Below are 15,345 nucleotides of genomic sequence, written 5' to 3'. Positions count from 1 at the left end.
AATTGTGTTTCTTTTCTCAAAAGCATGAGCTACTAAACTCATCTAGCCAAAGATTGTCAAGATTCCCCAAAAAAGGTTCATGAGGCTTAGAACTCGCACTTAGTCTTCTCAACGAGTATTCATAGTTTCTCTGCATTACTAGATTGACACTTCCGTCAATGTCCTTCCAAAAGTGATATTTTTATCTTGTGCAAGGAACAATCGTTTTGTATGTTTTGGGAAGGTTGCACAGTCAGTTCGCTAACTTACTGCGTCAGTGGTTGTCGAGCCCAAAAGATGAAATGGCGTGGCATTCGCCATTGAGAAATGATGGTCTAGTGTAAGACGGTCCCACAAAAGTGATGGTTGGCTAGAGTTAGGTTCCTATAAATCGTAAGTCTAAAATCTAAGTGGAGCTAGTGGTCGTAGGCGTCCTATTCCACTATAACTAGTTTATTCTGTTATGAGAAGGATCACCTAAAAGGCTAGGATTGAACCTAAGGAGGATCGAGACAACCGGAGGCTAGAATCCCTTAAATTGAAAAATCCATTTCCTCAATTCTGTTTCTTTTTACAATATCAATTTCAATTCATAGACTTTCAATTCGTTCATCTTTATAATTCTATCTTTTTTTTTATTTTTCCAGGGTACGCCATTTTTCTTGGGCACGACTGTGCCTAGGATTTCGAAGAACAAGAAATTGTAGCAATCCAGTCTCTGAGGGTTTGACCCTACTTCATTTATACTATTCTTTTCATTATTTCATTGGGGTAGGTTATTTTTCGTGCTTTCAACGACACATCACAACCGTTCTCTAATATTATTTTCCACAAAATTCTCTTATTCCTATAGAAACCAAGGCCTTTCGTACCCCAAAATCTCTAACTAGCAATTTGCTAATACATTTCGAAAATCCTCCCTACGACATTCATCCTGAAGAGCCCCTCCATTCTTCTCAAAAGAATAGAAGATCTCATTGAAATCCTCGCACACTAACCAAGGCAAGTTTTAATCCTTACCCAAAACTCGTAGAAGATCTCACATCTCTGGATACGACTACATATTAGAAGAACCATAAAACCCTGCCATCCTCCATTTATCCCTATCAACATCCTTCCGAATTTCCACATCATTATGATTTTTTGAAAAAATCCTTAAATCTACAGAAACATCTGATTTCCAATCCAGACTAAATCCTCCCCTAATACCATCTACCGCTACCTCAATATCATGAACAAATCCACCATTCATATGCACCATTTCTATTCTATTTGAATTAAGCTTTGTCTTCATAAAGAATATAATTTGGGGATTGTAAAGTCTCAAAATATGCTGAAGCCTCCTCGTAGTCTGTGAGCTCTCCAACCCATGAACATTCCAACACATGATCTTATTGTTGCTGATCGACCTACCCCTTGGCAGCTACCGATAACTCATTTTGATAAGCCAATAGTTGCTCATCACATTTCTCTGCAGAATTCAAAAGTTCAGAAACCCCACAAGAGAAATCCACAGTTCCTTTCCTTTTCTTCCAATCAAAACCCTCAATCGGACTATCATCTAAATCATGAATCATTAAATCCGGTCCCATACTAGTAAAGGAACCCATCTGTCCCCTCTTTCCCCTTGTATAAGTCCCTTCTAGATTAATTCTCAACACTAGATTAACCTGCCTCATATGTCCCCAAAATAAGAATTCTTTGATGTTTCTTTCCCCCGCTTATTGTCAGAAGGTTTCCCCGGGAAACCTCCCTCATTCCTTTTCCTCAATCAAATACTTGCCACTATGGTAACTCTTTTCACCGGTGCCAAAACGAAATAACCCATCCCATTTGTAAATCATCCATTTCCCTTCTTAGTTTGATTGGGCAAAAGCTATCACTATAACCAAGGCAATCATACAAAAGCAAAATAGTGTAAGCTTCTCATAATGAAACCAAACATATATGTGGTTCTAAGAGGATACTTGGATTTTCTTCCTGCTTTTCAATGGAGATCTTATATCCAACCGCACCTTGATCCACATAAATTAAGTGAAACCCCGCTAACCCGTTTGGAGTCATATTCTTAAAAAAAACCAGTAAAATTTGCCAATTATTTTGCAACAGTCTTGGAGAAAAACCATGGTGGCAATCCATATATCTGGACCCAAAAGTACGTGTAAATCAGTGACACATTCAAAGGATATTCATTCTCTCGTAGCCAATGAAACACCAATGAATAATTATTAAAAGTCCAAGGTGCTCCCTTTATTACTCTCTCAATGTCAACCTAGTGAAAAAATCTAAACAGAAATCGTTTTTCATCAAGATTTGAATGCCTTTCAACGGGTGCTAGAGATTCGCTAGGGTGTTACACATAGCAGGGAAATGAACAACACTTTCCATAATGAAACAACCTACTAGATAGATCATACAATTGCTTTTGATCTTTTAAAACCTTATCAACCTGCAACACCTCATCTTTCTCCTCTCTGATACACAATCCCGCAGTTTCATTTTTCATTTAAAGATACCCAAACAAACTAAACAACATGAAACAATAGAGAAAACAATTTAGAATTCATAAAAAAGATTGAGAGAAAACCCTAAAATGTATTCTAGACTAAGAGACCCAACCAAGTTGTACTACTCTAGCAGACAAAGGCGTACCATGCGGTAAACAAAAAATAAAAAATAATACTTACTATTTGAAAAATATTCGAAAGTCTTCCCTACATAAATGTTGGCTTCCTCATTTCTATAGAGAAGAATTTTGTACTCATTTCCTTTCTAAAAAAATTAAAATATTTCAAAATAAAATCCTAAAATGATAAAATCATTAATAACATTACTTATGATTGAACAATTTTTTAAATTAAGTACAAAATCAATTATTTATCTCAAAATAGTCCCCAAAATTATCAACTTGATCCACAAGCTTTCATGTGTAGCCCATCTTCTTTGCCGCATGTTAATTAACATTGTCCCCAAGTTTTGATCAAATATTAACCATATGCCAATTGAAATAATTAATTAGCTTTGAATTCTAGTATCCTTACAACATATATTGTAATTGTAAAGAAAATCATAATTCACTAAAAATATTAATCATGTCCAAAGTTTATTGCATAATTTACCTAAAATTAGGTTAAATATGTACACTAGTAATGCCATGAACTATGATTACTAGTACCTTATCATGGCTTTGAAGACAACAAAGTCCTATTTTCAGGAACATTCATTGTTGAAGAAATATTTGTGCAAGAGTCTTCTTTTATGTGTTCTCTTCAACAAGTAATATTGTTTCTCTCTTATTAATATTTTTGTCAATTACTTTGTTAGTAAGGAACTCAAATACATGAATGAAACACAAATACTTACTCAAAAAGAAAAACCAATAATAAAACAAGATACTTGAACAAGAAACCAATCAATAGGATAAAATTCTAATATGCGTAACTATGCCACTATTTTTAAGATGAAGTGCAATTCTTTTCCATTCTTTCTTGTCACTAGAACCATCTAAGCATTAACTATCTTTCAAACAGGAGTCACTAGAGGTTCTATGATGCAACATATTCGGTGCTTTTGTATCTTGTTAAGAGTAAACAAATTATTGCACAGAAACGATACAAAACAAATTATTGCATAGAAACGATACAAACCAAAATGAAAAATAGCCATAAGTAGTAAGTCGAATATATATATTTGTGATGAGTATTAAACAATGAAAATAAAATTAATTATTTTTTCAAATTTAGTCAACAACTTTTATGTAGTTAGATATAGACTAAATTACCAAAAAACAACTTTTCTTTAAATTACGAAAATAGATCAATTTTTTAAAAAATTATGAGAATAAGTCGATTTTGGTAAAACGCTTTTCAGGAAAAACCCAGAAAAATGCTTCCAGCATATTGACAGAAAAACTCTTTCAGCTGGATATGTGTTTGCCACATTAGCACTAAAAGTGGTAGCACCAATTTATTATTATTATTTTTGGTATCACCTATTAGTGTGAAAATAAAACTTACAAAACAAGCCTTTATATAGATTCAAAGTCTCATTTCCCTTGTTTTCTTAAGTAATGTGGGATATGAGATATGTGTATATATAGACTCACGAATAGGTTTGCAGTTTGTTGTTAGACAATGTTGGATTGCTTCATTAAATTGTGATATATAGACTCATGAATATGTTCAATATAAATTGCGATTTTTTGAAGACATATAGATTATGAAATGTAAGTTGTCAATATGTGAATTTGTAACACTCCAAACTCAGCCTAAATGTTACGGCCAAATCTGGAGAGTTACAATAATCATCTTCAAAAACTCCAACTTAAATTATTTGAAATTCAACGATCTGAAAATATTGAAACAATTAAACCAACATGAAATTCCAGACTTATAAACAATAATCTGAAATTATATATGCAATAACTTAAATTCCTATAAAATGGTAAAACAACTAGAATAGAAATGACTTAGCTTCCGCCACGCCAGCTAGCCTAAGTCTGTGGGTTACCTGTAAATCAAACACACAACTAAATAAGTTTACGAACTCAGTGTGCAACCTTAATATTCAAAAATGCCAAATACATATTTAGATTTCTAGTATTCAGATAGTTATCAAAGTCGGGAACAAAAAAAATGATATAATAGATACAGATATAGATCATATAAGATACAAATGCAGATTTTCTACCCCCATCCTTTACACACCATCCCTGTCTATCCCTATACACCGCATAGTGATTGTATGTCACATTCAGAATGTTGTAGATTGGCTGCTAGATCAAAGTGCGATGAATCGCCAAAATGGAATATACATATATATATATGTGTGGCTTAGCCACCAGAGTTGGTAGATAATTAAACTGCCTACACTTCCTTCTTTATCATAATTCCCGCCCTAATGTAGATAAAGATTTAACAGATATCAAATAGGTGTATATAGTGATACAATTTTATATCATGCTCATGCAATGCGGGTCACACTTACTTAGATTACATAACAATATATATGTATAAATAACAGATCATTAGATAACAGATTTTATTGCCTAATACAGATCATATGGACCTTATGGTAGGCCTACGTTTGGTTCGAACGATGATTACGACCTTAGAGAAATTTTTGATTTTTGGCCCACACGCCTACGTGGAATCACATGGCCTGGATGGCTGGCCCATATGGTGCACACGGCTTGACACATACCCATGTGGCTCATCACAATGCCTCACACAGTCTATCACATGACCGTGTGACCTAAGTCAGAAAGTTACACAATTTAGCTTACGGCCTGACACACCTTCGTGTGGTTCAAACCAGAGAGTTACACGGTCTAGACGCACGCCCGTGTCAACCGTCTGTGTGGCGTACAAGCCAAACAATTCTTCACACGACTTGGACACACGCCTGTGTCGTACGCCCGTGTGAGCCAAGATAGAGAGTTTCATGGCCTACCACACAGCCTGGCACACGGCCGTGTGGCATCGACAGTCATGGTTTCTGGCTTTCACCGTTCACAAAATCACAGATTTTCGTTACACACCTAATGTAGATTCGACGTAGAAGCAATAAAAGTGACTACGAAACTTAGAAACGGTAAACCAATTACCCAATCAACAACTTAATCGAAATAATTCGCACAATTTAGCACTCAACCAAACTTTGTCAAAAACTTCGACGCAACTCCCAAAACGCAACTACCGCTTACTGAAGAACAACATCAATTGCTCGAACCTGAAGTTGTAGGAAGAACGTTAGACATCTCTAGATTTTCCCCTAAAAGCAGGCATAACAACAACACAATGACTGATTAAAAGATTAAACACCAACTTCAAAGTTTGAAGGAAACCTCCAAACCCACAACAAACCAAACACCAAACGAGCCGAAAGAAAACAGTAGAATCTCACCTTCGAAAACCAAAATTGACCAATAGAATGATACAATTCAGCAATTCACACAACAGCAAAATAGAACAAAAAATCACAAAAAAAGAGAGAGGGAAGAGCGATAGTAAAGAAGAAAAAAAAGGAAATTTCAAGAAAAAAACGTAAGAGGGAATTTTTTTTTTAGAAAAACAAATATTTAATTAATAAAAACAAACTAATTACCATACAGTGCAAACAAATGGTATGTAGAGGTTTAACCATTGAACCCCTGAGATGCAACTTGAGAGTGCAAGGATAAAGGTTTACAAAAGAAATAAAAAAAGTTCTACAAAAATTCAACTTGAACCCCTAATCTCAAACACATGATTAAGGCTCTAGTCCCCAGAAACAGATACTTAATTAGTGATAAGAGTTTAACAAACAAAAGTTTAAATTTTTGGGGCGTTACAGAATTGATTTTTTCTTAAAATATATTCATTAAAAATCATAAAGTGATTGTATTTATATGATTAATAATAAACTCGATGTCTTTTTAATGTTTAACTATTGTATTTAAAGTGAGTGATTTATATGGAAAGTGCAAATCTAAAGTCAATATAATAAAGAAACAAAGTGAAAAAAATATTTTTATTTTTAAAATGAGTATTTAAAATTATTAATTTCCATGTTTCATACTAGTTAAAATCTATATTTGACATACTCAAAAATAATTAATTTTTTTTCTAAATGTATATTTAAAATAGTTAGGCTGCACTTTAACTTGAAGATTTATAATTTACTCGAAAAGAGTTATGATTTAAGGATAATGTTCTTTCTTTTCTTGCACAACTTTCAGTTTTGTCTTTTTCCGATATGATTTACAGTTATATATTGGAAATCAAAGTTCAACACTTGTCATAAAATCTAGAGTTGATTTGAATTTTTATTTAAATATTGTTGAACGATTAAATCGAAAATTGATGGGTTGGTCAGTTTAATCATCAATCTAGAAGTTACAATATTTGTGAATTTTTTATTTATTTACACCAATAAATTTAAAAAAATGATTTTAACAATGTTAGCAATTAGACTTGTATTTTTAAATTCAAGAAATAAAGAAACTAAATTACTTCAAATTAAAATAAAAGACTTAAATTCCAAACTTATCAAAAATATAGGGACTTCAATCTATTTTAACAAAATAATAATAATATGTATGGATGAAAACAAAATTAAGATTTAACTCTGCATAAAATAGTAGGGGCCATACTCTTCCAAATTCTTTAGGATTTGGAACTGTGATACTCAAAATTGGTGGAAAAAAGATTTAAATTAAATAATTTGGGGTTATATCTAAATAAAATAATTATTTAGGCAAAGTGGTGGATTAAACATATTCATAAGTCTATATATACATTATCTATATATCACAATTTAAGGAATCAATCTCATATTGTCTAGGAACAAGTTGCAAACCTATTCATGAATCTATATATATATACATATCCCATATCACATATTGCTAAGAAAACAAGGAAATGTGACTTTGGGTTTATATAAAGACTTATTTTGTAAGTTTTATTTCTACATTAATAGATGACAAAAAAAAAAAATTGGTGTTATCACTTTTAGTGCACATGTGACAAAAACATTTCTAGCTGAAAACATTTTACCAAAATTGGCCATTCCTGTAAATTTTCAAAAAAAAAATTAGCCTATTTCTGTATTCACGTACTATTTATCATGTTTCAGGGTAAACAAAACTAGAAACCAACAAATTAAACCTCATACGATAATTACTACCCTAAAAACATTTGATAGAAGAAACAAAAGTTCCATAACCTAGACGCTCTAGCAGTAACCATCTTAGCATAAGCTATTTTAGAGTAAAGCCATTGTTGGGGATAGAGGTATGCTGCTCTTCGAAGTTGGTTGATTTATTGGTCTGGGAAAAAAAATGGATAAAATTTCGGACAAACGTGCATATTAAATTGAAAGGGAGGAAAAGAGAAGGGGAAGTAAAAAAGAAAAGGTAGAAGGAAAATTAAAAGAAAAAAATTTACTCAAAAGGAAAAAAAAAAGAAATATTAAGATTAGATGTATAATTTGACGTAAAATTTTCATTTGAAATGATGATATTAACATGCTACAGAAGTTTGTCATCACACGTTAATGATGATCATAACGTAACAAATTGATAATATGGTGACCATGTAATAATTATTAAAAGTTTAGTGACCAAAACATAAACAAATGCATATACTAAACTTGTAGTTTACTTATTATAAAATCAACATTCATGTTAGAATATTAAATTTGATTATTTACATTTGTGCTCAAGTTTGACTTTGTGGATTTTCAATACAATTAAAAATAATATATATTAAAAAGAAAGGTTAAAATATGTTGTTAGTCTCGGTATTGTTGGAAAATATGAACATCACATATATAATAAGGGAATTACATGTTATTATTTATTATTATAATAAGTTAGCCCAAATTAAAAGTGATATAATTTGGTTAAGGTTTATTAGGCTTTAATTATTAAATAAAGTATAAGTCAAATATGTGTAGATACTCTAATAGCTAATTTCTAATTAATGATGAAATTAGGGTTATGTGCAAAAGTTATATATTAGGGATATGATCCCCAATTCATAAGGTAACTTTTCGAATATCCCATCTTTAGAAAAGAGAGAGTCACATTCTCTGAATTTCTTGTGTGTTAATTTGAAAGATCAAAACCTCATGATCCGTAAATTTCAAGAAATCAATGAATTCAGGTACGCTTCCGCATCTAGTTTTGTTATTAATGATTTGATATGATAGATCCTGATTTACAGTTTTAAGTTTATATCAGATTTTGTTTTATGGTTTTAATAGGTATTTGTAGAGAATTTAAGATTTAGTCCTAGTACTTTAAAAGTTAAAAAATAAATCCTTTTTATTTTTAATTTAAAAATTCTAGTTCAATCATTATCGATGTTGTTTGAATTAGACTAGTCGGTTGGATCAGTTGGACCGGTTTGGAAAGTGGCTTTGAACCAATTAGATCAAGAACCAGTATGAATTGATTGAACCGACAGTTGAATGAGATTTTTAATTTCTTTTTAATTTTTAATCGAACTGTTTTTTGTCAAATTTTGTCAACTTATCATATTTATTTTTTGTCAATCATAGGCCATGTCAAGTGAGAACAACCTAATCCAAATTTCAAGTTGACAAATTTTGAGAGCTTATGATTTTAAAAATTGGATTGAAATTTTTAAAAAAGAAAATAGTAGGATTGAATTTTTAACTTTTTAAGTACAAAGACTAAATTTCAAATTTAGTCAAAATACAAAACTAATAACATATTTTAACTAAATAGAAAAACTTATTAAACTCACAAACTATTCAAACCAATTATTAAGATGATTGTACTTTGTTCGCTCGAAAGGTTGGAACTCAAGTCACGATGACGGAGTAAAATTTGAATTATTTTCAAGTACGCTTACGCAGCTAATTAATCTAGTGTTTAAATATATATATAGCTGCCTATATGGAATTTTAGATGGTAGCAGTCTCAATACCTGATCAGTTGATTCTAATGCAGATTGCAGGTAAATACTAAAAGCAAGCGTACATACATATAGCATTATTAAGAATTATGTATCGCTTAAAATAGGTTCCTTTCCAGCCGTGATCTAATATGCTCTAGGTAACATGTCTAAGAATGACAGGCTCTTCGCCATTAGTAGAATATATTTAAGTTTTTGCTTTTCAATTTCCAGAAGAAACTATATGCCAATTATAGATTATAGATTCAGGATAGTGCGTAGAACTGGAAATCATGCTTCTTTGTGGAACAACTGAAGTATGTATGATGTCGAAAAGATTGTGCAAACAGTGATGATTGCAGAAGATATTACTTGTAGGTGTAGTTTCTGAACTACTGCAACAATGGGGATTCTCTGTATTGTTGAATTGTTGTTGCTGATTCTAACTATTCAGGTGCAGAGAGAATCAGATGCTTCAAAAAAAAAAAAAACCATCGTTTCCCTGAACTTGTACAGCAACTAGATTCTCCTGGTATACATGAATGATTCCAATGTAGGAAAATGTGAGCTTTCAACTGCTCTTGATTGAGAAAGTTTTAATCATGCTTCTTGGGGAAGGAACAAGGAATGGGGGGAACCATGCTGAGAATCTATATTGGCCAAAATCCAACTCGAATCGGGCCAGGCCTATTGGCTGGTACTTGAACGGGTCTCGTATGTATAATAATACTCGTAATCTCATCATCCTTGTATAAGATTGATTAGTCTTTTGCATTTAGACGTCTTGGTTAAAATATTAGTCATTAGGATAATTGTAACAGGGAAAGTGAGTTAGAACATGTGCAGTTGCTGTCACGGGCATTGATTGCATTTGTTGCCGTACAACCATGAAGTCACAGTTTCCTTTCTCTCACTGCCTAACAATGAAATTAATAATTAAACTAACATAGAGACAAGAGCTAATATTTAGAACCCAAAAAGGGGAAAGAAAAGAAAAAGTGAAGAACTTGAGAGAAATAAACCTATTTCAGATGACTACTATTCTTTTAATTTATTATCAACTGTTGGCTTCCTCATAATTACATTTGCAGTGAAAATGATATTTGCTTTTTGGCCTGGTGAAGTACTGCATTTATTAGTTTGATTTAACAATAGGATATAAGATATATACTTGTTCAGAAATTAAAGGACTAATAGTCACCATCTATTTACCTTTCTGAATTTTAATTATTGATTGGCTTATGTCTGCTGCAGCAATGAGAAACGAATAATTTTAGTTGTATTTTAGACAAAAGAACATTAGTAGGCCACTGGTTGCTGCACAGTTGGCCCTGACCTGATTTCATTCATTCCATTTCCATTGAAAATATGAAATTCATGATGGGTTTTGAGTGAACAGTGATTAATAATGGGGAAATATTATTACAGCAATTGCAAATCCTTGAAGAACAAATTCAGAGAAAATTTAATTCATATTAAGCTTTGTTAGATGATCATCTTATTCTCCTCCTAATGATTCTACAGACATCTTCCTCCATAGCCTGCATTTCTGAACAATGCTTGCTTTATGTCTTCAGAGCTTATCAATGTCCTCTGCTCTTCTACCTAGTACATTACATTGGAAGAAATGCACATTATTGGGAAACAACCGGTGATTTTGCAAATTGCAATCAAACGTAAAATAAACATATACCTCTGAACAAGAAGCTTGCATTGAAAATTCATTGAAGCAACTTATAACACACTGTTGAATCTCAAGGCCTAGTGCTTCCAATGTGTTCACTGTAGATAACAGCAAGCCTGGTTTCGTTGCACAGCATATATCGATTCGAGTATCTGTATCTCTCCTCTCTACATCAAACTGTGTTTTTGGTAACATGAAAAAAGAATCAGTAAAGGGACAATGTCTTCAATTACATGTCCATATAATGGTTAATATTAGAAAACGACTATACCTTTGGGGAATTTCTCACCAATACTTCATCTGGCTTTTGCTCCTTCAGGTTCTTCAATAAACTCTGTTGATTAATAATGATACCCTCTTTCGTATCTTCTTCCTGCAACTTATTAATCCTTTCTAGAAGCTCTTTCATGTAATCTATGGTATCTCCAAGTATAGATGTTCTATCCATCTGTTCATGTTCACCATTGTTTGGATCATTTGCATAAAAAATGTGTTTAACAGATTAGGGAAAAAAAACCAGGGGTCACCTTGCTGATCTTGGGGACTATTGATCTCAGCATTGAAAGCCTGTCATTCAGTCGCTTCCTTCTCCTTCTCTCTGCCATTAAATTCTTTGAAGGCTGACCTTCTAACTTCTTTGTCTTAGCCCTTTTCCTGCCTAACAACAAGTCGCCCATGTTGAAACCCTGAATGTTGCTGGTTTGCTCAATCTCGACTTTGCAGCTACTCTTTGTTTCTTCCAAGCGGTGTTGTTGATGATCAGTGGTAAGAAGACCAAACTGATCTTCATCATCAACCATGGATGGGAAGTCTTGTTGAGTAGCTGAGAAAGGAGATGTGTGGGGGTGGACGACATTGACGTTGGTGTACGAAGAATCCATGTCCCGCACTGTGAATCCATCAACAAAAGGGTAGGGTTGATCACTGAAAGGACATTCAAAGCTGGGGGTTTGATCAGGTGGTGGTGGTGGAGAGAACGCAACAAAGGAGAGATTTGATGTAGCCAAAGTTGGATTCTCATCAAAAGAATCAAAGTTCCATGAGCCATTAGGGAGGAACTCAGTCACCCCAGCTGAAAAAGTGGTCCAACTGTCTCTTCTTGGAGCCAATAGCTCCTCCAGGAAAGCATGCTGTGAGAGCTCCATTTCCCTCTCTCTCTAAAAAAGTTCCAATGAGAACTGATTTGAACAGGGGAAAAAAAAGGAAAGCTTAATAACATGAAGTTGCCCTAAGTTAGAATATATAGAGACTAGTTAAATAATGATGCTACTTATTATAATAGAATATATGAACACATTAACAATGGAATCTGCTTCTTTTTCTCTTTCTCTCTCAAGGTAAATTCGTCCTTTTCACCGAAATTATCAATCAGACAAATTTAATATTTAATATCCACTTCCCTGAAAAAACTTTGACCCACAAATCTTCTGTCATAACCAAAAAAAGGTGGCTTAACATCATACTCTGTCAGGTTCTTTGTTCATTTCATAACCCCTCTTTTATCACTATTATTGTTTCTAATTTTATCATCACAAAATTATTAATGCAAACCCTTTTTCTCTATCTTTCTACTCTTTAATTTTAATATTATATTGAAAAAGCATGTATAAATGTAAAAATTAGATATATTCGTCAATTTGATAATTTAGATTAGACCAAATAAGGAATAGGATGTATTTTAAGGATTGTTGAAGGATACAAATAAAGACGCCAATAAAACCATAAAATTATACAGATATGCAAAGTACGTTCACAAGTGAATCATTGGTGATTTGGGCACTAAGAAACATGGAAATGTGTTGGATTTTGGGAGCTAGCCAAGCACCTAAAAAAATAATTACTGCAGGAAGCACATGCAAAGCAATATAGATATAATATGAAAGTACCAAACAAAACAAGCAAAGGCTGCAGCACCTAGAAAGCCTAAGTTGTTTAACTGTTTACTGACAGTCTTGGGGATGACTGACTGAAGTCTTACTTAAAAAATTATAATAACATTAACATTTTTTTAAGCCTGTATCAGTCTTTGATATTATAATCAATTAATCTCTAACTATTAAAGAGAAAATTGCAATAGTTAGCTAAATGTTACAAATTAATACAGTGGTAACTGAAAAGTCTAAAATTTGGGTTTAATTAAGTTTGTGGATTTGGGAGTAGTGCAAGTTAAGGCTAGCAAGAGGAAGGTTAAGGGTGGAAGTTGTAGAGTCCCTAAGGTAGAGGAAGGCCCAGAAAGATGCAAGAGTTGAGATTGTTTGATGTTCCTAACCTGGAGAAAGAAAGTGATAGCAGCTGTGAAAGTTAGGGTGGTTAGCCAAAAGTTCCCAAGTTAATGATTTAACATCGTTTATATTTTAAACATTTTTATTTTGTTTCTTAAATATCCCGGATTAGTTATGAAATTTTATTTAATAATAATGTTAAGATATTAGAAACTTTGAGATTTCAAATTCCACTTCAACCCTATATAAATTATCTGTAAACTTGGATCATGACGTAGTTCTAATTTCTTTTCTCTTTTTAAAAAAAACTGGAATTTCCACTTCGACGTTCGAATTTTTTTTTCAAATTCTTACATAATTTTCCGCAACTTTAACCTAACAACTTCAAAAATCCATTCAATTTTTATTTTTGTAAAGGATGAATTCAACTTTAACTACCAGGGTGATGAAAAGAATTATACGCAAAAATAGTAAATTATGTACTTTTTATTTAGGAAAATTTGACATATATGAAAATGTTATTGCCGTTATTATTCAATATTCAGTAATAAGGGTGGTAACATTTTATATAAAAGTCATTCATCTTTAAAAAAAAAGAGTATATTTCATAGACTTATTAGTAATTTATTCCAAAAGATTATCTGAGTGAAATATGGAGTTTATACCTAATATTATTCTAAATTTTCGAATTAAATGTTTAGCATAAAACTAGTTTTTTCGATGTTGATTTTTTTTAATTTTATAAAGTTCTCTTTGACTAAAAAGTTCTTGAATATCTTCACTTATATTTCTATAACTTATACTATATATAAAAGCATGAGTTTAGAAAAAATTAAACTGAAAAAAATGTTTATTTTTTATCGTATTATAAAATTAACATTTACAAATATTTATAATTTAATTTAGATTTTTTTCTCTTAAACGAAAACAGACATAAGCCTAGCCAAAACAATAATTTAGAACCATAAACTATGCCATATCTTGTCTAAACAAACACTCAACCCAAGCAGGAGGTGTAGCCCCGGGGATAGTCGTCTTGCAACCTTGGCCATGGAATCCGTCACACAACACACTACATGTTGCACATCCACTTGTCATTGTCGAGACAACAAGCGTTGAATATCATCAACCAAATCAATCGTTCCTCACTTGGTTTGGGACTTGAGAAGACCGGTAGCCTCCCAACAATCACTCTCCTCCACCAACCTTCAAATTCCCGCTTCCCAAGCAACCCCCAAATTGTCATACACAGCACACAACTCAGCCAATAAGACCAAGCAACAGCTAATGTTGCGTCCAAACCCAACAACCCACCGTCCTATCGAATCGCGTATTAGTCTACCTCCAACCACATCATTGTAGTCTGATTAACACCTCTATCCGTATTCAACTTGTGCCACTCGTTTGACGACCGACACCATCGCACATTTATACTACAGTAGAGACGTCAAAAATGAATTTTGCCCATGACAAGCTATTAGCCACAACATATGCAGCACTATGTTTTTCTTGGCTAAAAATAAATTGATTACGAGTCATCCAAATCCACCATGCTAAGACGCCAAATAGAACCTCCCAACGAACCCCTTCAACCAACACATTCTTATGTCACGGGTCAAAGTGCAAAACCCGTGACCATGGCAGAAAATGTGCCCCATGGAGGTCTGTCGATAAGATGGGGTTCATTTAGCCCATGAGAATTGACCTGATTCAAAGAACTGTTGGAGAAGTCTGTCAAATTGAAGCCTGGTTGGCCTGATAATGAAGATATGGCAACTTAGGCTAGTTTGGTAACTAATCTTAGAAGATTGAGGGAATCATATATTGTGAAGATTAGATTAGATTTGATATGGCATATCTTGTAAATCCCTAAAATCAAGGGATATAGTTAATCTCGTCCGTCGATGTAAATGTATCTTTACCGTCGATTTTAGGGAGCTCAACTATAAATAGAGAACTTTCCCTCATTTATACTCATTCTATTGTATATTAAATTCTTAAGAGAAATAGAATTTTGTGAGAACATTTCCTCAAACACCTTGTGTTTGTTCTTTTCTAT

At 32.8% G+C, this 15,345-nt stretch overlaps 1 protein-coding gene across 1 annotated transcript; it reads right to left on the bottom strand.

The window, feature by feature from the left end:
* Nucleotides 1-10,779: 10,779 nt before the first annotated feature.
* Nucleotides 10,780-12,287, bottom strand: LOC105804106 (transcription factor bHLH61). The gene is made up of 4 exons (XM_012636602.2): nucleotides 11,592-12,287; nucleotides 11,336-11,512; nucleotides 11,074-11,241; nucleotides 10,780-10,985 (listed from the first exon to the last, which is right to left on the bottom strand). Exons 1-4 carry the CDS (start codon nucleotides 12,207-12,209, stop codon nucleotides 10,899-10,901), a joined length of 1,050 nt encoding a protein of 349 aa, XP_012492056.1. The 5' UTR covers nucleotides 12,210-12,287; the 3' UTR covers nucleotides 10,780-10,898.
* Between the last annotated feature and the right edge of the window lie 3,058 nt (nucleotides 12,288-15,345).

The sequence above is a fragment of the Gossypium raimondii genome, chromosome 11 (assembly GCF_025698545.1).
Source record: "Gossypium raimondii isolate GPD5lz chromosome 11, ASM2569854v1, whole genome shotgun sequence".
Lineage (NCBI taxonomy): Eukaryota > Viridiplantae > Streptophyta > Magnoliopsida > Malvales > Malvaceae > Gossypium > Gossypium raimondii.
The sequence above is the reverse complement of the archived record's forward strand: the minus strand, read 5'-3'. Positions and strand labels throughout refer to the sequence as shown.